The sequence below is a fragment of the Podarcis raffonei genome, chromosome Z (assembly GCF_027172205.1).
Source record: "Podarcis raffonei isolate rPodRaf1 chromosome Z, rPodRaf1.pri, whole genome shotgun sequence".
NCBI lineage: Eukaryota > Metazoa > Chordata > Lepidosauria > Squamata > Lacertidae > Podarcis > Podarcis raffonei.
Window position 1 is genome coordinate 40,838,818 of NC_070621.1, and position 25,807 is coordinate 40,864,624.

General features: G+C 43.9%; 1 protein-coding gene across 4 annotated transcripts in view; it reads left to right on the top strand.

Moving 5' to 3' along the window:
* The first annotated feature begins 3,542 nt into the window (after nt 1-3,542).
* The window catches only part of KIAA1210 (KIAA1210 ortholog), a 56,623-nt gene continuing 34,358 nt past the window's right edge, over nt 3,543-25,807 (top strand). For 2 of the 4 annotated variants that reach the window (XM_053373800.1, XM_053373802.1), the window contains exons 1-2: nt 18,443-18,772; nt 23,799-23,842. In XM_053373800.1, coding sequence (XP_053229775.1) covers nt 18,738-18,772; nt 23,799-23,842 — 79 coding nt within the window. In that variant the 5' untranslated portion in view covers nt 18,443-18,737. Of the gene's footprint in view, nt 3,641-18,442; nt 18,773-23,798; nt 23,843-25,807 lie in introns of those variants that run through there. The other 2 variants (XM_053373801.1, XM_053373803.1) reach the window with 2 other exon arrangements.

A 25,807-nucleotide genomic window follows, 5' to 3' on the forward strand; every position in this document is an offset into this window, starting at 1 on the left:
CTGCATTCATTTCATAAATGGTACAACAGTCTTGCTAATGTTTCAACAGTCTTGCAGTGTTCTTTAAAATAATCTATAAAGTTTTTCAATCTTGACTAAATTTTCCTTCATCTTGGTGCCTGATCTTCACGGTTAGTTTTGCCATTTCGGCATAGTCTATCATCTTAGTCTTCCATTCTTCTTTCGTTGGTATACTTTCTTCCTTCCACTTCTGGGCAAGTAACATTCTAGCAGCTATGGTCACGTACATAAACAATTACTTTTGCTTATTGGGTACTCCATCTCCTAATATTCCTAGTAAAAACAGCTTTCCCCATAATTCAAGTGGTATATTATACCCTATATCTTGTGCCCGGTGTATCATTACCACCTTAACCTCTTCATCTTCCGTCTCCCATTCTGACAGTAGTTTATACAGGTGAAACTCGAAAAATCCCCAAATCTCTTTTCTAATGAGAGCAGCTTTTACATCTCATATGGAAACCAAGGACCCAGAGTCGGGAAGAAGACTGGGGAGGCACACAATGCCAGATGCTTGAAGTCCAGTGTGAAGTTTCCACAGTCTGTCTTGATTTGGGGAGCCATGTCATCAGCTGGTGTTGGTACACTGTGCTTCATTAAGTCCAGGGTCAACGCAGCCATCTACCAGAAGATTTTGGAGCACTTCATGCTTCCTTCCACAGACAAGCTTTATGGGGCTGCTGACTTCATTTTCCAGCAAGACTTTGGCACCTGCCCACACTGCCAAAAGTACCAAAACCTGGTTCAATGCCCATGGGATTACTGTGCTTGATTGGCCAGCAAACTCGCCTGACCTGAGCCCCATAGAGAATCTATGGGGCATTGCCAAGAGAAAGATGAGAGACATGAGACCGAGCAATGCAGAAGAGCTGAAGGCTGCTATTGAAGCTTCCTGGTCTTCCATAACACCTCAGCAGTGCCACAGGCTGATAGCATCCATGCCACGCCACATTGAGGCAGTAATTGATGCAAAAGCGGCCCAAAACCAAGTACTGAGTACATATGCATGCTTCTACTTCTCAGAGGTCCAATATTGCTCTATTTGCAGTCCTTGTTTTGCTGTTTTCAGTTAATATTCTGAGATTGTTATTTTGGGGTTTTCATCAGCTGTACGCCATGATCATCACAATTGTAACAAATAAAGGCTTGACATATCTCGCTTTGCATGTCATGAGTCTATCTCATATATTAGTTTCACCTTTTAAGTTGAATTGCTGAAATAAATGAACTTTCCCACGATATTCTAATTTTTCGAGTTTCACCTGTACATTTTTGACAATTTCTCATTGTTTTCCAATAATTCCTTTTCGAACTCCTTCCCAAAGCCCGTCCCTTTATTGCATCTGAATATGTCAATTAATTGATCATATTGTAACCAATCTGTTAACAGAAATTCCATTTCATTATATTCTTTCACCCTTAATTGATTTTCTGATTCTATTAACAGATCTTTATATGTTGCCTAGTATCCTTTCATATTTACTTTTTTCAGAGATATCGCTTCCAATGGGGAAAGCCACCAAGGTGTCTTACATTCTAACAAATTTTTATATTTATCCCATACTTGAGAAATTGATTTCCTTATAATGTAGTTCTGGAATCCCTTGTGTACCTTTGCTTTCCCATACCATAAATAGGCATGCCAACCAAATCTATTATCGTGTTGGTAGGACAGAGATGTGCTTTCCCAAGCTCACGTTCCCAGCATGATCACACTCCTGTTTCAGCGATGTCTACGCTGGGTTGGTCATGCCCACAGAATGGAAGATGGAAGGATCCTTGATGACATGCTCTATAGGGAGCTGTCTTTAGGCACCAGGCCTTGGGCAGACCAACAGCATTACAGAGATGCCTGCAAACATGACATGAAGGCATGACAGATCACCACATTGTTTTGTTTTAAGCTAGGAATACATCTCAGATTTTGCTTTAAAATTGTGTACCATGACACTCCACCTTTACAACATCTGTGCTACTGACTTTGTGAGTGTTGAAATATACAGAGAAAAAGAGAAAAATAACTACCAAACTTTTAGAAGACATCTGAAGGCAGCCCTGTTTAGGGAAGCTTTTAATGTTTTTAATGTTTTTAAAGCTTTTAATGTTTAATAGTTCCAGTCACAGAAAGGTAGCCATGTTGGTCTGCCATACACTATCTGAAGAAGTGTGCATGCACACGAAAGCTCATACCAAGAACTAACTTAGTTGGTCTTTAAGGTGCTACTGGAAGGAAAAATTCTTAATGTTTAATAGGTTATTGTATTTTAGCGTTTTGTTGGAAACCGCCCAGAGTGGCTGGGGAAACCCAGCCAGAGGGGCAGGGTATAAATAATAATTATTAATAATTATTAAATATTAATTTTTAATAATAATAATTATAAATTGTTGTTGTTGTTGTTGTTATTATTATTATTATTATTATAGAACAAAAAACTAATCAATTTGAGTTGTGCGAATCAAATTGTTTCTACTGGACCCAAATCTTTCAAGCAGTGTGGACTGAAGTTGCTTTTGGGGCCCATCCAGGATTAGGAGCCCTGAAGCTTAAGCTTTCTTAGTTTCATAGTAGCTTCACCCCTGCCCAGAGAAGACACTTTGGTGCTGCTAACGCATCAAAAACAACATGGGAAGCAGCAGCTCTGAATGACCAGTCTCTGCAGCCACAGTTGACTTCACCCCTAGAGGTGTACTCCAGCAACACAACCCCTGACTCCCTCCAGCTTTTGTCAAATCTCCCACTCCCAGGTTTCTAACAACAGCAGCTAAGGCGGGCTGTCATGAAAGATAAGTCACTCCCTGTTCCCTTGGCTTTGGGTACTTTGAGCACCCACTGCCTTGCTAGTTTTCCAGATGCCTCCAGTTCTCCACCACTGCCACCCTTGTCTGTTCATTTCTTCCCTTTCTGTGACCTGGAAGGGGGGGGGTCCTTCCACTTCCTGATCGGCAAACCCTGTAACGCTTTAGAGAGAGAGAAAAGCACTCTGCACATGGTCAAGTATGCTCTTGCCTATTTTTTAAATCTGAGCGTGGGGGAAGGGAGGGGAAGAGAGGGGGAACCCAAGCCTGCTGCAGAATACGCAGGAGCCTGGGTGGTACGAAACGAAGGCAGCTTAAGTTTCAGGGTTCCTAATCCTGGAGGGTCCCCAGAAGAGACCTTAGTCCACATTGCTTTAAAAAATGAGTCCCGTGTACGCATTTTGAGTCGCATGGCTCAAATTGATTTTTTTGTCGTATGTATTTCAACAATCCCAAAGTTTGAGAGCATGTAAGCACAGATGTTGTAATGGTTACAACCCCATTGAAGAAGATAACAGTGGTTACCCAGACCTCGTTGCTGGTTATGAAGGGGCCCCCATGAGAGTTCAAGCTTCAGGGTCCCCAAAATGTAGGTCCGCCACTGAGAAGGGGGAGGAAGGGGCGGCAGGCAGGCAGGCAGGGTGGGTGCGTGGGTGGGTCTCGGCGCCTGGTTGCCGCTCCGCCCGCTGAGCGGCTGGGGAGGCCGATGGGCGGCGACTTGCTTGCTTGGAGAGGCAGGGCTGGGCAGCAGAGAGGGCGGAGCTCGGAGAACCACAGAAGGTGCCGCGGGAGGGCAGGACGCACCTGGGGAGACCCGCTGGATGTGAGTAGCGCCGGCACCAGGGCAGGGAGGGGAGGAGCGCGCTGGAGAGGAATTTGGATCAGTGGCTTCGGCCGGGGAGAGGGCTTGGCTGGAATAAGCCTGGATTCAGGGGAGACAACAGCCTCATGCAGCAAAAGGGACCGGGTCCTCCCTTGCGAGGCCGGGGGTGCGGGAGACGATCTGCTTATTCTTTGCCCCCAGGAAAGAAATGGGGGTGGGGTTCTTGATGGCGGCGCCGGGCACAGCGCTGCCCCCGCACCTTTCTTCTCTCTCTCTCTCACGCCGCGGAAAGCTCAGGGCAGGAGGGTGTTGCAACCGCGGGAAGAATGGGCGTGGGAATAAGGCAATGTTCTAAACAAGGGTTTTATTGGGGGCGGAATCCTACTTGGAAGTACCCCCTCTGATCGCGATGCCCCGCCCCTCCAACCCCTGAAAAGTTTGAGGTCGCGTGCTCTGCTTCTTCTGAGGGAGGTGTACACGATCCCGGACACGAGAGGTCCCTTTTCTTCAGTATCCCAGAGCTCGCTGGACCCTAGTGGATCCTGGCACACATTTTTAATTTCGCGTGTGACTGGATCGCAGCTGTCATTAGCGTGCTTGCGTACGTGCGCGACTGTATTTTAGTTCGTATTCTTCCAGACTTTAAAATACAACTCATCACAGGCCCTCAGGAAAGTGTGCAACTCTTAAATCAAAGATAGGGAATGAATGGCCTGCCAGATGTTACTGGACTACAACGCCCATCGTCCCTGGCCATTGGCCTTGCTGGCGGGGGCTGATGGGAGTTGGAGTCCAACAACATCTCGGGAGGGCAGAGCTTTCGCTGCCTTTGCCTTAACAGCTTAACTGAATGCACGCACGTTAATAATTGTGAATGGAATGAGAAGTGTATAGCAGATTCAGGGAGAGATTGGGAGCAGTTTGATCGAACTCCTGACATTCTAAATGTTCTTGAAATTATGTGGACTTGACTCCCTGGTTCTCATTCTCAAAGTGGTCCTTTGGGAGATTTGGGTGCTGACCCGCCCTTTAGAATGAAGGAATGAGCGCTTTCTCCTGAGCTCCCGGCTTATCTGACAATGTTGTGATTGTACGAACACGAAGTGCTTCTCTTAAGAGCCTGAAATCTCTTGCGTGATGGCAGTGGGGGCATGCACCCCCTCCCAGCCTTTAGAATTTAATCTTTGAGGGAGGCAGCGCTAATGCAGCCCGGGGATGTCAGTACTCAAGATGTCAAAAGGCTCCATCTGTCTATTTTAAGAATACGGGGAGGCGGAGGGATTAGCTAGGCTGGCTAGTTAGACAGCCAAGCGTTCCACCATATGCTTTCTAATTTTCCTTCTTTCTCCCTCCACCCCATTTCTCTCTCTCATGTGCGTGAGTTTGGTTGCCCTTGGGGATGGTTGCTCTTAATTTATAAGCACAATTTGAGCCACTGCACATATTTCTAATTGAAGATCCTTAGTTATTCCAGTTGCACTCAATTCAGTGTCACTTCCCCATATTTCTCTTCCTAAACCTTGACCTGAGAGGTTCAAAAGTATTCTGTTGTTGTTTCTATTGCTGGACATAGAGGGGTGGGAATGGAGATCTGTTTTATTATTAGCATTTATGATAGCAGGTTCCCGCACTCCCTATCTAAAGTTCTTATAGGAATATCATTATAGCAGCTATTTCTGCACGGCTACCATATATTTCAATAATTCCACACAAGCTTATTTATGCTGGTATTTATGTGCTTTCCTACAGGTAAGATCAATACACTTGCTTGCATTAGGGCATGGGTGTGGAACTCCCGAGCAATTGGTGGACTGCAACTCCCATCATCCTTGACTGCTGCCCATGCTGACTGGGGCTGCTGGGAGTTGGAGTCTAAAAGCAGCTGGAGGATCACAGTGTTACAAACCCAGTTTGGGGTGGAAATGCGCAAGTTGGTGCTAGTGCTTCTGCTTACAGTGGTACCTCAGGTTACAGACGCTTCAGGTTACATACGTTTCAGGTTACAGACTCTGTTAACCCAGAAATAGTAACTTGGGTTAAGAACTTTGCTTCAGGATGAGAACAGAAATTGCGCGGTGGTGGCGCGGCAGCAGCAGGAGGCCCCATTAGCTAAAGTGGTACCTCAGGTTAAGAACAGTTTCAGGTTAAGAACGGACCTCCAGAATGAATTAGGTTCTTAACCCAAGGTACCACTGTATTAGGGCTGCCAACTTACTAAAGCAATTTAAAAAATAAAATAAAACGGTGCATTTTAATCATGGCAACAGGTTCCTTGTCCTTGCATGATGGACTGTACAATAACAGAACATGTTGTAGATAGTTTTCCCAGAAGAACTCCCATTCTTCTGGAATAATTAAGGTTATTCCAGGAACAAATACGTTGAAAAGTGCTTTCTTTTGATATAGCTGTTTTTGGTGGAGGGAAATGACCTGACCTGCTTCGTTATTGGGAAATAACCTGACTTTGCATTTAGGGATGGGGAACCTGCAGCATTTCTAGATATTGGTAAACGTCAGCTTCCCAGAGGGACTTGGGGGTCCAGCACTATGAAACTGCATCAAGCGATATTTTATTTTATTTATACCCACTCTGCCTTTTCCTCTTTTTTTAAAAAACAATATTTTATTAAAGCAATATATTAAATAAACTAAGTAACATAACAAACAAACAAGATACACACTGTTATCGCTAACATGAGCAATTTTAACTTGGAGCAGTTTGATTTTTACTGTCTCTCTGGACGGACAGTAACAGCTTTCGTTTGTTTTAATTTGTTATGTTTGTATGAATCATTGCCATTAATAATAATAGTAATTGCATTGAACTTCTCCTTTACTCCTCTGTTAGCTGCCCTGGAAACATAAATTCAAACCACATTTTGTAAATGTTTAGGGCTCTGGAGTGCAGGGAAGGCAAGTGCTGCTGCTTCATTTCTTGAATTTCCTTCCCATCCATTTATTTGTTTAGGTTTTCATAGCACTGGAAACCACAGTGTCAATGGAAAGCAATAATTTTAGACTCTGGTTGCTTTTGCCAGCACCTTAAGGTACCCCTGCCCGTCCGGGCCAGTCGTGACTGACTCTAGGGTTGCGCGCTCATCTCACTCAAGAGGCTGTGAGCCGGCGCTGTCTGAAGACACTTCCGGGTCACGTGGCCAGCGTGACGAAGCTGCATCTGGCGAGCCAGCACTAGCGCAGCACACAGAAACGCCGTTTACCTTCCCGCTATAAAGCGGTACCTATTTATCTACTTGCACTTAGGGGTGCTTTCGAACTGCTAGATGGGCAGGAGCTGGGACTGAACGACGGGAGCTCACCCCGCCGCGGGGATTCGAACTGCCAACCTTACGATCGGCAAGTCCTAGGCACTGAGGTTTTACCCACAGCGCCACCCGCGTCCCTCTTGCCAGCACCTCGGTACTGTCTAATGAGCACAAATTCCACTCCACAGAACAGGGGTGAAGACACAACCTCCAGATGCTGCCAACGTCCAGCCCTGCTGGCTGTGGCTGATGGGAGCTGGAGACCCTCAGCTTTTGGAGGGCCACAGGTTCCCCACCCCAGCACTAAACTGTGATTGACATCCACCTGTCTTGAGAGACAATGGAGTGCACCTACAGGGGTGAAGTCAAAACTCTGTGTGGGCAGCACTGAAGTGATACCCCTGGGGTGCAAACCTGGGCAGTGTCTATGGAGGTCCTGGGATGCCCAGACAACAATATCCTGCTTTTTGCTTCACTGATGTGGTCCAAAGGAAAGGAAAGCAATGCGTTTGGCACCAGCTTGGTTGCAAGAGTTGCCGGAAGGAGGCGTACGAAGCGCCATCCAACTGCCTTAGGGACTCCACTCTGGATTTGTGTAGGGTTTACTCCTGAACCTTTTCTTCTCTTGAAGATCTCCTGCAAGGCAGCGGAGGTTTAGGAGCAGAGCTTTCCTTCTCCTAGATGGGCTCCCTTCCCAGGTTGACAAGCCCCATCTACCGCTTCTTGAAATACTTTGTACACTGGAAAAAATAGCGTATTTTCTACTTCTTTACGCATAGCGACCTCTGGATATTTCGTTATCCTAGCAAATAAACGTTTTCACATCTCCAATCAATCTTTGCCTGATGCTTAACTGCATTTTTAAATCTGGTGAACATAATCTAATACATAGTTTTAATGGGATAAAATACACAGGGCCCTGGTCAATAGGCCTGATCTTCTGCCTCTTTCCTCGCCTCCTACTGGAGGATTGCCGCTAATCTTTGTCTTTCTAGCATAGCCGCTTGGTTAGGCTCTGTGGTTAGCCTCCATATCATTAGTTACATAATGTGGGCATCAAATGATGCAAAAGAAGAGCAAGCACAGGGTAGAAGCTGCATCTCTTGGTTTCTCTTGGGGTTGCAAGAAAATGTTACCCTGCAAAAAAATTTCAAGGAAAAGATGTGCTTTCAGGAAGCAAACAAACCTACTTTTGTAACAACTTGCATTTTTCTCTCTGCTCATTTGCAGCTCTGGTGAGGTACTTTTAATATTTCTCTCTCTCCAAAATTCTGCACAGCAAAGAGACCTGCATAACCTACTCAGCATCCATACCACTTGACTTCATCTTCATCTTCAAAATACCTGCAATTAGGGATGGAAGGATCTCTCAATTCCGGTTCTCTCAGTTTCTCGTTTTTCGAATCTTAAATTCAGTTCTCCACATTTCTGCAGCAATTTACGAACATGTGGTGGTTTGTTTGTTTTTAAAATCCTCATGGAAATTCTTCAACATTCTTGTGCGAATGTCTTTTAATAAACACATTTTTGTATGCAGTTTTGACAGATTCACACATTTTTGCAAGCAAGTTCTCCTCTAATATAATGGATTTCTGTGTTATTTTCACTAGCATAATTATTTTTATGCACACTTTTACCTAATATATGCCTGGGGAGCAGGGGTAAACATTGGAGGAGTGCAGCACAAAATTGAAATAAATATAAATTTCAGTAGATGAGTGTGCTTTGGTTCTTGGATGATTCCAGAAAGTGCAAATTTGATAGAGTCACCTTTAAATGCAAACTAAATCAAATTTCTCCCTTATCCCATGAAAAAGCTGCAAGTAAATTGTTTAGGTATTCTGTAGGTACTCTTCTTTCTTCATTGCATTTCACCTCTTTCTAGTACACCTCCCCACTAACATACGCATTTTGCACGCCCTTTATAAATGCAGTATACCTACTTTTGTGTGCATATTTTGGGACTGAAAATCTGGAGAAATGTGTGATCCAACTACTAGTACTGCTGTGATCCACAAGCAGCTTTGGAAAAGTCAAATCAGGTTGATCTGCTGAAAAAAAAGTGGACAAATTCTTCCTACTCTCCCTGGTATTTTGCACCTGAGTTCCTGGACCCGCCTTCAAAGATGCCACTGGCCCTTAGCATCTGTTTACTCCACTTCAAAATGCAAAGTACAAAACTGTCTGGATTGTTCCTATGATCCTACACTGCAGGACTATGTACACCTTAAGGGCTTGAGATGAATGCATCAAGATCGTTTCCTCCTGCTGTGGTTCAAGAGATGTTCTCACGGTGTTATACACATCAGAGCAGGGTTGTCTTCAGCCAGTGCTCAGGACCTGCTTGGTTTCTTTGCCACTGCAGCCCCATCTCCAGAACTCCTATTCATGAAGCTGTCATCTGCACATGCGTGCACATTTCTAAATGCACAATGGGTATCTCAAATGTACACACCTGATTTCAGTACAAAGTGAATGTGGCTTTAAGCTTTATAGTCTGATTGAAGCTGGTTTGATAGAGAGAGAGAAAATGCACCAAACAGCATTATTTCTCAGGAAACTACAGGACTGTTTTGGTTTGTGGCTATCGTAAATGCAGCTTCAAGAACTAGCAGTGGGAATGCACTGGCTGAGGAGTAAAGTGTGTAATTTGTACACAGTCTAGGCTACTTATTAGAAGAATGCAGCAAGCCAGGCAGAGATCCTTTGCATGTTGCTAACACGTACAGATTTGAGCTCAGCTTTCACACCAGATGTTCCTCTTATTAACAGTATTCGTCCTCAACTTCACTTGATAAACCTGGGTTTTGTCTGAGCTTGCCTGTCTTCTTCCCTGAGGAACTGTAGAGCAGGAAAGCAACTCCTTGTAAGGCGTTTTTATTTTTTATTTTAATCTTGGTTTTTTTTGGCGTGCTTGCCTGCAGAGCTTCTTCTTTGATGGTGCTCCTCTGTGTTGGTTCCACCCCTCTTCCCCCAGTGAGTTGCAGCTGGGCAGGTTGCCAAACATAGAATTGTCACTCTACTTCCAGATGGAATGAGACAATGCTCCTGACCATTCTGTGCCTCCAGTGGCTGCCTTGGTTTGGGTATCTGCACCAAGTGATACTTCTTAGGACTGATGTCGAAGATGGAGCAACCCCCAGTGAGGAACAGCTAAACCTTTTGTTTGGCTGAGACAAATAGTCCTGTAATGAAAAATTCTGTAGCGTCGCATCAAGTGAAGAGCCCCCCCTCTTGATTTTTCACTATCGGGTGGCTATTTACTTAACAAAATTTGCATGCCGCTCAGCCGTACATAAGCCTCCAGGAAGTGGTTTGTAAACAATATGAAGTATGCATTAAAACTGACATTAAAAACAGCTTATAACAAAAAGCAAAATGAATAAAATCAACAGTTAGAAGTATGCATTTCTAAGCCAAAATTACAGGCTATTTGTCTTTACTGGTCTGAGTAGGTTCACCTAAACTGAAACTGTATTAGCAGGTGCTGAAAAGAATACAGGGGAAGCACCAGGATAATATCAATGGGCAGGGAGTTCCAAAGTGTAGGAGCCGTCACACTAAAATATCAGTTACTTACAAGTGTGGAATGAACATTCTTAAAAATGCCAGTTTTGCAGCTCTAAGTGTTTCATTGGGCATATGTAGTGTCAGCTGATGTTTCTGTAGCTACCTGAAGCTGCTTGCTCAAATGGCTGCTGATGGCTAGGTTAGGAGATGCTGTTTCACTCACGTTGATAGCTCAGGTGGCTACTAAGGAAGGATGTGCCCCGCAAAATGAGGTCTGGGAAAGTAGTTGAGAATTGCCATATTGCTAGCACAGGAGGCAGAGAGTTCAGTTGTGCTGGTGGTCGGAAGGAGGAATCCAAAATGTAGCAGCTAGCCTGGTTGGTTGACCAGTCCTGAAATACCTACATTGGCTCCCAGTATGTTTCTGAGTACAATTCAAAGTGTTGGTGCTGACCTTTAAAGCCCTAAATGGTCCTTGACCAAGAATACCTGAAGGAGCGTCTCCACCCCCATCATTGAGCCCAGAGACTTAGATCCAGTTCCAAAGGCCTTCTGGTAGTTCTCTCACTGTGAGAAGTGAAGCTACAGGGAACCAGGCAGAGGGCCTGCAGTGCCACCGATCAGATGTCAAGGAGATTAGTAACCATACAGTCAAACCTCGGTTGTCGAATGTAATCTGTTCCATTCAGCTTCCGAAACATTTGACAACCGAGGTCCGGCTTCCGATTGGTTGCAAGAGATTCCTGCACTCAAGTGGAAGCCGCATTGGACATTTAACTTCCAAAAAATGTTTGAAAACCAGAGCATTACATTGCAGATTTTCAGCGTTCGGGAGCCAAAATGTACGAAAATGGGGCCATTCAGGAACTGAGATTTGACTGTATAACCTTTAGAAGACATCTGAAGTCAGCCCTGTATAGGGAAGCTTTTTCAGGTTTAATGTTTTCTTGTTTGTATATATGTTGGAAGCTAGAGTGGCTGGGGCAACCTAGTCAGTAGGGTGTGGTACAATTATTATTATTATTATTATTATTATTATTATTATTATTATTATTATGTTAAAGAGGAGGACTATGTAGATGCTGTTTGCTTTGGGGAAAAGTGATACTGAGTCACACAGTAGTGCTGTCTGAGTGCCTGTGTTCTCCTTCCATGCTCAACCCATATATATTTGTAAATATATAGATATGGGTGGGTTGGGGACTACTCTTAAGCACCCAGTGCTTTTTCCTTCTAAGCAACTCCATTATCATTGCAATTTTTACTGCTAAGAAGAGGAGGCGGGGAGGTTGTGAATGAAACTGGATCGTGCCAAACAAACAGGTGCAATGGCAATACAAAAACCCTTTGCTTGAAATTGCAGGAGGGGGAGTGCTCTTGTGTTCAGGTCCTACTTGTCAGGTTCCCATGGGCACGTGAAAGCCACTGTAAGAACATGATGCTGGGCTAGATGGGCCATTCGCCTGATCCAGTTGGAACTTCTTATGGTCTTAACTGGGTGAATATTCAGCCTATGCCAGCTGAGTTATATGTGGCATGAAAACGTTTGCTGTGCCTGTGTAATAGCCCTAGTTGTAGGAGAGGACCTGGCTATGGAGTCTGTAAAAGCAGAATATGGAACAATGAAAGGAGATGTACTATTTGGGACATGCTGTTATATATGACAAGGAGCAATATGGATCTCATTAGAAAGATCTTTCATCTCCCACCCCACCTCACTGCCCCATCGTCATTATGCAAAGCCTTCTCAAGCTTAGGAAAAAGTATAACAGCATTTCCCTCTGGCTTCAATTTCCCCAGCACTAGGCAATCCAATCAATAAATTTTTTGGTCATTGGTTTAGCAGGGAGAATGAATTGGTCCTGCTGCTAAATTTTAAACTCAGTTTTGTTTTGAGTTTCTCTCTGGGTTTCCCTCTCTTTTTGATGAGGTTTCCCATCTTAACCATTTTCTGCATTTATTGCAGTTGACAGCTTTTCCCATTCAAATGCCTGAAACGTTATAGTTTGGAGCTCAAGTTCCAAGCTGGCACACAGAATGTAATCCTTGGGAATTCAGTTCTGAGCGATATTAAATTGTACAATTTCAGTTTTGATCTCAGCCTCTCTTTTTCTGGGCTTACTCTGTTGGATCAAACTGGGGAAGGAATTTCTATCTCACTTCCTGAATTTATTTATTGTATCTATATACCGCCCTATATCCAGAGATCTTTGGGCAGTTCACAGAAAAGATCATAATATATAAAATCAAAATAAAATCAATAACCCAAATAACCCCCTCCCCGAAGAGCCACATTTTAAAAGGGCATAGTATGTAAATCAGATCAACAAAGGCCTTAAAGAGGAACGTTTTTCCCTGGCACCGAAATGTGTATAATGAAGGCGCCAGGCAAACTTCCCTGGGGAGAGCATTCCATGGATGGGGAGCCACTGCAAAGAAGGCCCTGTTCTCATGTTGCCACCCTCCGGACCTCTCAAGGAGGAGGCACACGAAGGAGGACCTCAGAAGATGATCTCAGGGTGTGGGTAGTTTCATATGGAAAGAGGCGGTCCTTGAGCTATTGTGGTCCTGAGCCATTTAAGACTTTATAGGTCAAAACAAGCACTTTGAATTGGGCCCGGAAACTTATTGGTAGTCAGTGTAGTCAGACCAGGATTTCCAAACCGTCCTCAGAGGCAGCTCCACTTATAACACATTGCAGTAATCTAGCCTTGAGGTTATCAGAGCATAGACAACAGTAGTTAGGCCATCCCTGTCCAGCTGGGGTGTAGCTGGGCCACCAGCCAAAGCTGATGGAAGGTGCACTGGGCCACTGAGGCCACAAGTGCCTCGAGTGACAGCAAAGGATCCAGGAGTACCCCCAAGCTGTGAACCTTCTCCTTCAGGGGAAGTATAACCCCATCAAGAACAGGAGATCTCCCAGCCATCTGGTTTAGGGAACCACCCACTAACAGTGCCCAAGTCTAATCTGGATTGAGCTTCTGTCTGTTGGCTCTCATCCAGTCCATCACCGAGGCAAGACCCTGGTCCAGCACTTCCACACTGTCTCACCTGCAGATGTAAAGGAGCACTAGAGCTGAGTGTCATCAGCATACTGCTGACAACGTACTCCAAACCTCTGGATAACCCCACGCAGTGGTTTCATGTAGAGGTTAAGCAACATGGGGGATAGGATTGAGCCCTGCAGAACCCCACATTGAAGGTTCTATGGAGCTGAATGCACTCCCCAAGTAACACCCTCTGGGGACGACCATCCAAGTAGGACTGGAACCACCGCAAAGCAGTGCCACCCACCCCTACTTTGGAGAGTCGCTTCAGAAGGATACCATGGTTGATGGTATTAAAAGCCGCTGAGAGGTCGAGAGCAATTAACAGGGACATGTTTCCCTTGTCTCTCTCTCTCAACAGACGCAATCATACAGGGCGACCAAAGCAGTTTCTGTGCCAAAACCAGGCCTAAACCCCGTTCCAGGAAATCAGTTTCTTCCAGAAGTGCCTGGATCTGGTCTGCGACCACTCACTCCAGAACCTTCCCCAGGAAAGGGGGATAAGCAACTGGCTGGTAGTTACTTTTCTGAATCCAGGGAAGGTTTCTTAAGGCTTGGTTTTACCACTGCCTCCTTCAGATAGGCAGGGACCACCCTCTCTCATAAAGAGGCACTGATCACCTCCCTGGCCCAGCCAACTGTTCCCTTCCTGCTGGTTTTCGCGAGGTGAGTCCCCCCCCCCCGTGGAAATAATGACACATGACACAATTATTAAGGTTAATGGGATAAATAAGGCCACAACGTTTATTGGTTACAGGTGATGAGCGCTATTGGCTTAGGCATTAGTCCTAACCGACTATATCAGACTATAGCCCATCCGCTAGAAGTCCGGGAAGGGTTAACCACCAGAAGGGGGAGTTCTGCTGATGCACATCAACTAGGAACTCCCCCGGGGTCACTGCTAGGGGGGCATGCCTTAGGCCCTCACCTCCTTAGGCTTCAGACAGGGCCACGCCCCCCGGAATCCTCTACCGGACTACCCCTCAATATGTGGGGCAGGTGATGGCGCTACCTCCCCTCTCCCACCTACAGAACTATACCAATGCCTAACCACCAATACCCAAAAAGTTGTGATGATTTGCCTACAAGGTAGGCAAAAACCAAGTGGCTGGTGTCACTTTGCCAAGTGGAAAAATTCCTACCAGGCCCCTCAACGGTGACCAACCAAGGTCCATAGCAAGGTCAAAGAACGAAAACCTTATAGGGCAGGAGGGTGGGAAAAGCAGGAACAGCTGGTAAGCGGCAAAGAAGGAGATCCCTGGCCACGTCCTGCTTTAAATAAGGCAGGCCACACCCCCAGAGTCAGCTGATTGGCTGGCCAGGAGGTGACACAGCCGGGAATCTCCCCAATTGTGTGGGAGCTGTGTTCCAGCCACCACGCACGTGGTGGGGCCGTGAAGCCTGCAACTCCACCTTCTCCAAAGGGCGGAAGTGGCTTTATCAGCCAAGAGGGGCAGGGGTCTAGAGCGCAAGTGGTTGCCCTGACTGATCCAAGCACCTTGTCCACATCCTCAAGCCTTACCAGCTGAAATTGATCTAACACAACAGGACTAGACTATGCTCTGGACGCGCCATGAGATTCATCTGCTATAACAGCAGAGTCAAGGTCTTGGTGGATGCAAGCGATTTTATCCTCAAAATGCTTTGCAAACAAGTCACAGTGAGTTACCGTACAACCTGGAAAAGCTCTGCCGGACGACATAATGAAGAGTTGTTAGGGGTTGTTAGATGCTGTTCACAAGTTCAGTATGCTCAACAGCCATTATGCTCCTTGAAGAAAAATTTCTTAGCCCCTAGCCATCAAAAGCACCTGAGCAAGCAGCTTCAGCAAACTGCAGATCAGTTGATGACTGCTGTTCATTATCAATCAACCAAGTGGAACAAACAAACAAACAAGATCATAATCTCTTCACCGGAGGCAGACAACATCGCAGCATTTTCATTGCACCAGGGATGGGGAACCTGTAGCTTTCCAGTTGCTAATGGGCTGCACCTTCCACCATCCCAGACCATTGACCATGCTGGCCAGAGCTGATGGGAGTTGCAGTCCAACAACTTCTTGAGGGCCACAGGTTCCTCATTCCTAATTTACAGAACTCTTTGTCGCAGTGATACAAAAAAAGCCTAGCTGAGTTCATTGGTATTTGCATCTGGCTGAAATAGAAACCTTCAGTCCTCTGCAAACTTGCATGGGAGTAAGGGCTGTTGAACATGGTGGGAGTTAAGGTCGTAGTGGATAGCTTGATAAAGACATCAACCTAGTATGCAGCAGCTGTGAAACAGGCAGGAAAGGAACTGAAAATAAAAGTGACCGTATCTTGATGCTGTTATACAATTCTATGGTGTAAATGCATTTGGAATACTGTTGGAATACTGTTCTGGCCACCTCTCCTCCAAAAGGATATTGCAGAGTTGGGGGGAAACCCAGTACAGTGGTACCTCGGGTTAAGTACTTAATTCGTTCCAGAGGTCCGTTCTTAACCTGAAACTGTTCTTAACCTGAAGCACCACTTTAGCTAATGGGGCCTCTTGCTGCTGCCGCACTGCCGGAGCACGATTTCTGTTCTCATCCTGAAGCAAAGTTCTTAACCTGAAGCACTATTTCTGGGTTAGTGGAGTCTGTAACCTGAAGCGTATGTAACCTGAAACGTATGTAACCCAAGGTACCACTGTAAAGGGCAGACAAAATGATTGAAGTGGTGGAGCAATTCTCCTATGAGGAAAGTTTGCAGCATTTGAGATTTTTTTTTATGTTTACGGAAAAGGTGAGTAGGTGCTGGCATGACGGAAACCAATAAAATTCTAAATAGCATGAAGAAGGTAAAGATAAGCCCCCCCTTATAATAACAATATAACTTTTTGACATCCAATGAAGCTAAATGCTCAGGACAGATAAATAGCAGGTATTTCTTCACATAGCACATAAACTGTGGAACTTGCTTCTGCAGGAGGCAGCAATAGTCGGTCCCCAATTGAGATGGCCGTAAAAGAGGATTGGACAAATCCATGGAGGGTAAGGCTAGCAATAGCCCTGAGTGCTCACTGGAAGGAGCACCTGAAGCTGAGGCTCCAATACTTTGGCCACCTCATGAGAAGAGAAGACTCCCTGGAAAACACCCTGATGTTGGGAAAGATGGAGAAGGGGATGACAGAGGATGGAATGGTGGGGCAGTGTTCTCGAAGCTACCAGCATGAGTTTGACCAAACTGCGGGAGGAAGTGGAAGACAGGAGGGCCTGGCGTGCTCTGGTCCAGGGGGTCACAAAGAGTCAGACATGACTAAACGACTAAACAACAACCACAAAGGCTAGCAATAACTATTAGCCACAAGAGCTGTGCCTTGCCTTCATAGTTGGAGGCAGTAGTGCTTCTGAATACCAGTGGCAGGAAGCCACAGGAGCATAGCTGTCAACGTTTCCCTTTTTCAAAGGGAAATTCCCTCATTCCGAACAGGATTCCTAGCAAGAAAAGGGAAAAGTTGACAGCTATCCACAGGAGGGGAGAGGTCTCTTGGGCTTGAATCCTGCTTGCATTTGCCAGTTCCACACAGGCATCCGGTTGGCCACTGTGAGAACAAGACCCTGGACTAGAAGGGCCTGATCCACAGGCTCTAACTTCTGAGTAAACATGCATTGGATTGTGCTGCCAAGCATGGAAGAGTAGCCATATCAGTGCTTTCCTCACTGGTTGTTTTTAATCAACATTTACCAACCCAGTTCCCTCAGATGTTCTGTATTATTTACTCTCATCAGCTCCAGCTAGTGCAGCTGTGCTTGTTGGGGCTGATGCAGGGTGATTGTTACCCAAAACACCTGGAGGGAAAATAGTTTGCTGAAGATTGGTTTTAATGACTTCATTTTCAGTGTTTTTTATTTTATTTATTGGTATAGAGGTTTTTGTCAATTTGGTGGTACAGTTGTACCTTGGTTTTCAAATAACTTAGTTCTTGAACGTTTTGGCTCCCAAACGCTGCAAACCCAGAAGTGACTGTTCTGGTTTGCAAACTATTTTTGGAAGCTGAACATCTGATGGGGCTTCCATGGCTTCCGATTGGCTGCAGGAGCTTCTGAACGTTCTGGAAGTTGAACGGACTTCTGGAGCATATTTTGTTCGACTACCAAGGTCCGACTCTATATAAATCTTGTCAAGTAAAATATAACGGGGATCTCATTTAAAAAAATAGCTGGAAGGAATAAGCTACACTGTTGCATTGCTGAGAGAAATTACTTTCCTCAACAACTGGCTGTGCAGCATGCTAGAAAGGATGTTCCTTGTTGTATAATTTAGACTCCTAATGGCTAGAGGAAATAACTTCTCCATTGCTGCTATTAACCTGTTGACACTGTTTTCTTCTCTGCATCTTTTGGGTGCCCCAACATTTCACAACAGCCTATTTTCTGAAATCACTCCAATAGCAGTGTTGGAGCAGCACTCCAACCATCGCCCCTCCAGATGTTGCAGCTCCCATCATCATAGGTGTCAACGCTTCCCTTTTTTAAAGGGAAATTCCCTTATTCTGAATAGGATTCCTCGCAAGAAAAGGGAAAAGTTGGCAGCTATGCCCATTATCCCTGATCATTGGTTCTGCTGGCTAATGCTGATGGGACTTGCAATCCAGAAGCATGGGGGGGTGCCACAGGCTCCCCATTTTTGCCATATAGAAAGCTGCCTTGCACTGAGTCAGGGCTGTTGGTCCATTTAGCTAAGGATTTGCACTGGCAGGCAGTGGTTCTCCAGGGATGCAGCCAGGAGCCTTTTCTGCCCCTTCCTGGAGCTGCTTGGGATAGAATTTGGGACCCTCTGCGAACAAACGCTCCTTTTTCTTAACAGGATTGCAGCTTGCTAGTTTGCCCCATCCTTTTTCGTACGGCGTGTTTCAAGTGTGTGTTCTTCTTTAATAGTCGGCAGAGTCCCTTATTAGCCATGGGCGGGGTGGGGGGGGGAGAGAAAGAGGCGGAGAGACAAACAGATGGTATTTAGGGCTGGAGATGCTGTGGTTTTGTAGAGTTTGAGAGAGACAGAGACAGGAAAGGGGAGAGTTAACAATTCTTACCCATGTATGGAACAAGCACAACCTTCTTTGAATCCTGTTAAGCAGAGCCCGTGGGCCTCAGATCAGGAACTTTATCTGGCTAGTAATCTATAGGCACGCTAGCTTTCGAGTTGGTGTGAGGGAAAGCCGGATGCTAAGTGCTTAGTTCTGATAGAAGGAAGCATCGTTATATTGCACGTGAGGAGTTATTAAATATACCCTCACACTGACTGTGTATGAGATACCATGGCGGCGTTCTACAGCTGTCTGAACTTTAAAAGGTAAGTGACTTTAATTATTCTTCGCTTCCCACCTCCTTCTCCCATATATCTTTTGCAGCGTGGAGACTTTTGCAAACACTTCTTTTTCTTCCTTTAATCATTGTATGATATTGTATGCAAGAACAGGGACCGCTTATCAATTGTTTTAGGTTGTAAGCCTGCAGGCAGAATCGGTTGGTTTTTTAAAAAAAATTTGCTCTGTGTAAATGTCCAGGTCTTAGGTGTTTAAGAAAGACCATTCTTTTTTTCACATGCAAAGGATGAAGCACCAAATGAATTATCTGGCTTTCCTGAAAGTGCAACTTTTGATATAGAAATGGATAATGGTAATTAAGTTTGCAAATGTACCTTGGGGTAGTGTGAGATAGTGGGAGATGCTTCTGCATAAATATGAACTGAATCACTGCAATCTTATTAAGTTACCTGGAAGTAAGCCTCATTGAATAGAAGTGAACTTACTTCTGAGTAGACGTTTTTAACAATGCAAAGTGGGATTTCCAGTATGAAAGTGTATGTGCTTTTATTGTTTCTATAGTGTTTTTTAAATATGCATTATTAGTTAGAGAAGATGCTTTCAGGTGTGCTAAGTTGTTTGTGAAGTTGAAAGCAGGAAAATATGTCAGTGTGTCAAGTTCTTGGAAACTAGTTGGATTTAAAACACTAAATGGAATTGAAGATGAGAGTGTTCCACTTGCAGAAAAAAATGAAGGTTTTTTTTAAAATTTAAAAACGAGTGCGATATTATAAAGCAACATCTTTGCAGTTTTAAAATAAATAGGTTCTTATTTGTTTTGATTAATTGCTCTGTGGCTGGAATCCATGCAGCAAATTGCAAAAGGGAAGAAGAATGGAACAAAGCAGGGTTATGTCTGTGTTCTTCTTCTTCTTCTTTATTAAGTTATGGTCCATTAATTTTAATATGTACTTGTCAATCACTGAAATTAGTCATTTAAAAATGTGTACTACTTCCAGTGTAGTATCAGAAGAGGTGTACCAGCTTCTGGGAATTGCAAGTTTGGAGAGTGCTGTTGCATCCATGTCTGGCTTGAGGATTTCCCATGGACATCTATGAGAATAGGATACATGGAGTTTCGGTGTGACCCAGCAGGAGTCGCTTTATGTTCTACAGAAAGCAGCTTTGCCAGTCCTATACATGGTGCATTGCTGAGCAGAGGGCCTGCAAAGTGCCTTTTGCTGTGGTGCCCATGTGTCCAACTCCAGTTGGCTGTTGGGTACATGGGAAGCACTGTGGAAGGGAGTTTGATGGACAGGTGGTTGGCCTGCACAGCTGTGAGAGGTTAGCAAACCTTCACTCCTTTCAAACCTGGCTTTTTTCAGCAAACCATAGTTAAGGTTAGTTGCGCCATTGGGGTGGCAGAGACCCCCAAAAAATTTCAAGGAGGGGCCTGGGCCCCCCTCAAAATTCCCTGGCGGTCATGTGCACATGCCACAGGGTGTCACACGTGCAAACTGTGGGGTGTGCACACAACACATCAGCAAACCCTGTGGCGCATGCAAGTGACTTGCCCCACAGTGTGTGCATGTGGTGCGAGCATGCCGTGGGACACACTTATGTCATGTGCGCATGCCCCTCAGTGTGCACACACAATGTGCTGACGTCACATGGCCCCAGCCACCTTAATCACAGGGGCAAGGCAGTGTGCATGCTTAAGGTGAACTACAGTTTGTCAAGTCTGTATGCAACACTAAATTGCAGCTGATCAGAAATGGTAATGAAAGCTTCTGATGTCTTCCTTTTCAGGTGTGCTAAAGGAGGATAATGAAAGAAGGGGACATGCAAGGCTCACCTAGACACCTTCTGGTCACTCCAAACCAGTGGTGGCAAACCTATGGCATGTGTGCCAGAGAGGGCACTCGGAGCCCTCTCTGTGGGCACACGCGCTGTTGCCCCAGGGCAGTAGCTTCCCAGCCGGGGGTGGGGGAGGAGGAGAGGAGGGCTCTTGCGTGCTGTCCAAAGCCTGCGGCACCAGGGCCTGGCAAGTGAGCAAGGGGCTGAGCAGGCATTGACTTTTAATGCGCCAGGACCTCCCACCAGTCTGTTTTTCCTACTTGGGAGTAGAGATGGGAAGGCCTGGAAGAAAAAAACAACCAGGAAAATTGGGGGGAGGAGAGAAACCAGGGTTTTGTGCCTGGTTCCCCCCCCCCAATTTTCCCGGTTTCTTTCCAGGCCTTCCAGCACCCCCACTTTGGAGCTGCCTGCCGATTGACACCAGGCAGGTGCTCTCACTGTACCTTTTCTGGCAACAGCTGAAAACATTTTGGTTAGGGCCAGCCCACCTGGACACATAGAAGCTGCATGCGATTTACGGTATTTCCTTTTAACCACTGCTGACTTTAATCATCTTTTGAATACTCTTAAATACCTGCTTTTAACTGTTTCATCAATCATTTTAATATTCTGTTGTATATTTCTGTAAACTGTTTAGAAAGCTCTCTTACCATCATGCGATGTATAATATATAATAACAAATTCAATTAAACACACACACACACACACACTCCTTTTCCATTCAAACAGAGTTTGAGCCTTAGTGCAACATACTATTCAGTAACTGGATGTTGGTTACTTCTGGGCCTGGCATGCAGAAAATTTGCCGTATGCTTTGCCCCGGCTGTCCTCAAGTAGAGATGGAAAGGCCTGGGGGGGAAATTGGTAAAATTGGGGGGGGGGACAGGTATCCATCCCACCCCACTCACGTTTTTCCCCAAAGCAGTTTTTTAAAACTCCATGAGAAAAATGAGAAAGGGGAAGAGCAAGAAGAAATGGAAAATGATAGCATTACAGTGGTACCTCGGGTTACAAACACTTCAAGTTACAGACTCTGCAAACCCAGAAATAGTACCTCGGGTTAAGAACTTTGCTTCAGGATGAGAACAGAAATCGTGCTCCGGCAGCGCAGCAGCAGCAGGAGGCCTCATTAGCTAAAGTGGTGCTTCAGGTTAAGAACAGTTTCAAGTTAAGAACGGACCTCCGGAACGAATTTAGTATTTAACCCGAGGTACCACTGTAGTTCAGAAAATGAGATAGAATGAACCGCATGTATATGTTGTGTCTTCTGGTTTTGTTTTTTAAAAAAGCACTGCTCAAAGGGTAGACTTTCTATGGAGCTTAAATATTGAGGCGGACCTTAACTTTATGTGCTGTTGGTGCTAAGGGGCAAATCTGATTATTTTTTATGTTTATGGTTTCTTGCTTTTTTTGTTGCTTTTGAGGGAAAGGGGGTGGCTACCCGTTTTATTGCAAGCATAATACTTTTATCTACACTCTGTTTCACGCAATTTGTAAAACTACTCCACCCTGAACGTTTTTTTTTTCAATTTTTCCAATTTTTCCATTTCCCCCAGGGGAAAAACAGGGGAAAAACCTTTTTCCCCCCTCATGGCTTCAAAATTTCCAGAAATTTTACATCTTTACTTGGGAGTAAGCCACCCTGAGTTCAGCAGGGCTTAACTCCCAAGTCAGTAAGCATATAAAGACGGCAACCTAAGACGGGTCTGCTGGGTTTACAAGTTCGCTGTGCTTTCCCACGGAAGCCAACAGAGAAATCCATTCCGTGGAGGCTGCGATCAAACGGCAGCCAAAGAAATGGCAAAATATAATAATAATATATATTATTTATACCCCACACATATGTCTGGGTTTATTTTAATTTTTTTAATATTTATTTGTATGTGCGCATGCAGACAATCATTACTATCTCATATTAAACACTGGGAGATGGTGGCTCTTAGTATAGCCCTCCAGTGTACAATAGTGGCCAAAATTGTGGAACCTTCTGGAAAAAATGTATTTCCGAGGTTTGATGGTTCATAACACCACTTTGTTTTGGAGTAATACCAGTGCTTTTTTTTCCTGTGGTGACGCAGGGGGATGCATACCCCCAAACATTTTGTGAATTTAATGGGCGAAGAAATTCACTGTATTTATTTCCCCCAATTTGAACTGTATTTATTTCCCCCCGGTGGCAATTTTCTTGAGTCAAAATGGCAGTACCCCTAAACATTTTTTTTTTTTAGGAAAAAAGCACTGAATTATACTATAAAATTATATATCAATGGAAAGATAATTTAATGAAGAATGTAATGCAATAACTTTTAGGAAGCATTATTTATTACAGCAGCAGTCATAAAGAAGAAACGTGAAACGCACAGAAAAAATGAGAGACAGGTTAAATTGCCGTGTTGGCACTTTGCAATAAGTGGGTTTTGGGTTGCAGTTTGGGCACTTGGTCTCTAAAAGGTTTGCCATCACTGCTCTAAACCATGGCAATAAATATGGTTTATTATGGCATCTGAATGCAGCCCATCTCTTGGTTGTGACCTGGGAAACCTAGTTGTAATTAGGAATGGGTGAATCTGCCAGTTTCAGTTTCCCATACTTTATCATTTTCCCCATATTAAATTCAGTTTGTCGCATTTCCACTTCAGTAGTCCTCATGAAAATTTGTCAGCGTTTTCACGAGCATTGCTTTTAATATATACATTTTTGTATGCAGTTTTCCCTAATGTAACACATCTTTGCAAAGCAATTTCCCCTAACATAAATGCATTTGTGTGTGCGTTATCATTAATATATGCTTTTGTAAGCATACTTTCCCTAATATACACATTATTGCACAAATTGGGTTTTTGTTTGTTTGTTGGAAAACTACATCACAAAATTCAGAGAAATGAAAATTTTAAAGGATAGTTGTGTTGTAAATAACTATACAACTTTTGGAAGACCCCTGAAGACAGCCCTGTACAGGGAGGTTTTTTATGTTTGATGTTTTATTGGGCTTTTATATTTGTTGAAAGCTGCCCAGAGTGGCCGGGGCAAGCCAGTCAGATGGGTGGGGTACAAATAAGAAAATTATTTTAATAATAATAATAATAATAATAATAATAATAATAATAATAATTAATAATAATAATTTTGGTTTGTGTATTGTTTTGGTAAGAGTGAATCTGATTCACATTAAATTGCAATCCAAACTGAATACCTGCGCCCCTCCCGCATCCCTAGGTGTGGTCGCTGGTCTGTGAGATCTCAATCAGAATGCCGAAATAGGTAAGATGAAACTTTTAATTTGACCACTCTGGTGTTGTAGTGTGTGTGTGCATGGACACACACTCTCTCACACTCTTTAGGGTTGTATTGTACTCATTTCACAGAACATCTTCCTTCTGCATGGCAAGGGGTGCTGTATAACTCTGAACTTTGCCTATGCCAACAAAAAACTCTGCTGTGCTTATTTCTTTCTCTCTCTCTTTTCTTTCCCCATATCGTCTGCCTTTCTGGAGCTCAGAGTGCAAATTAAATCCGTGTTGTTTGCAAAAGTTTGCAAAAAAAAAAAAATTGACTCTCAAGGTTTGCTGTTTTTTGGAGAAGTAGGTTATCAATGACTGCTAACCCCGAGGACTATGTTCTGCCTCCAGTGGCAGAGACTAGAGTACAGTACCAAGTTCTGAAAACCATGGTGAGGGGAGAGTTCTATTGCACTCAGGTCCTGCTTGTGTGCTTTCCATAGACTTCTTGCTGACCACTGTTAAAATAGGATATTTGGCAAGTTGGTTCTAGAACCACAGATTCTTCTTTTTTTTGGGGGGGGTTCTTCCACCCAAAAACGATCTTTATTGAAACTTAACTTATATACATAATAACCAAAATTCCCAATGATTCCCTCACATAAAATATAATATCTAAATTACAACAGCTGCATAATTATGCACTTAATTATAAAATGCAGCACTCACCCTCTACTTCCCTCCACAGCAATTCAACTTCTTTATATTTCTTTCTACCTTTCCCCCCTTGCATTCTGTAATAAATTATTTTTGTTAAATTCTGAGTTTTCCTTTTCTTTATTGGTTTTGTTATTGCTTACATTTTTTATTCTAAGCCTATTAGCATGTCATTTTTAGAACAATATTTTGAACAATCGCTATTTAGCACCATTACATTACAAAACAATAGGAAATTATTATCGAAAATTTACACTCTGTTATTGGACTATGATTTGATGGATGAAGAGGTAAAAGAAACAATGGTCAAATGGGCACAAGATATCGACCACGCTTTATATTTAGAACAGTGGGAGAAACTCTGGCGTGAGGATATTCGCTTTACCGCCTGCTATATGATAAGGAAAATTTTGTTTAAATGTTTTACAGGTGGTATTTAACACCAGTTAAACTCGCCAAAATTTATAAATTAAAATCCAACCTTTGTTGGAAATGTAACAAAGAACCTAGAATAATAATTCATATGTGTTGGGGTTGCAAGGAAATAAAGAAGTTTTGGGGAATAATCCAGGAGGAATTTAAGAAAATGCTTTAAAAAACCTTGATAAAAAATCACGAAGCTTATCTGTTAGGGTTGGTTGGCAAAGACATAGTACATATGAAAAAAAAAATATTTTTATATGCAAGAACAGCTGCCAGGGTAGTGATTGCCACTAAATGGAAATCCCAGTACACGCCAACAAAGGAAGAGTGGATTTGTAAATTAAGTGAGTATATAGAATGGGCAAAATTAACTTCAATTATAAGATATCAATCAAATCAAAAGTTAAGAATGGAGTGGAAGTATTTCGAAGATTTTATGTCAAAATATAGAACCACAGCTTCTTATTATATTCTAGCATGTCAGAAGCTACACAAAATATTTGGCATGCAAACCTTTGAGCAGACTTGAGATTGGATACCCCTAAAAATGTGCCGTAAATTATATTTAGTTCTCCTCTCCTGTGCCTCAATCCTTTTCCCCTTATCTCGAACCGGCAGCGCCGTCCTATTGCTAGTGCAAAGTGAGAACATAAGAAGACCTTCATAGACCGCAGTATGGTCAGGGAAATCCAGTCACATAATTTTTGTTGTACAGTGGTGCCCTGCAAGACGAAATTAATTCGTTCCGCGAGTTTTTTCTTCTTGCGAGTTTTTTGTCTTGCGAAGCACGGTTTCCCATAGGAATGCATTGAAAATCAATTAATGCGTTCCTATGGAGACCGCCTTCAGACCAGGTCCGGGGACAGT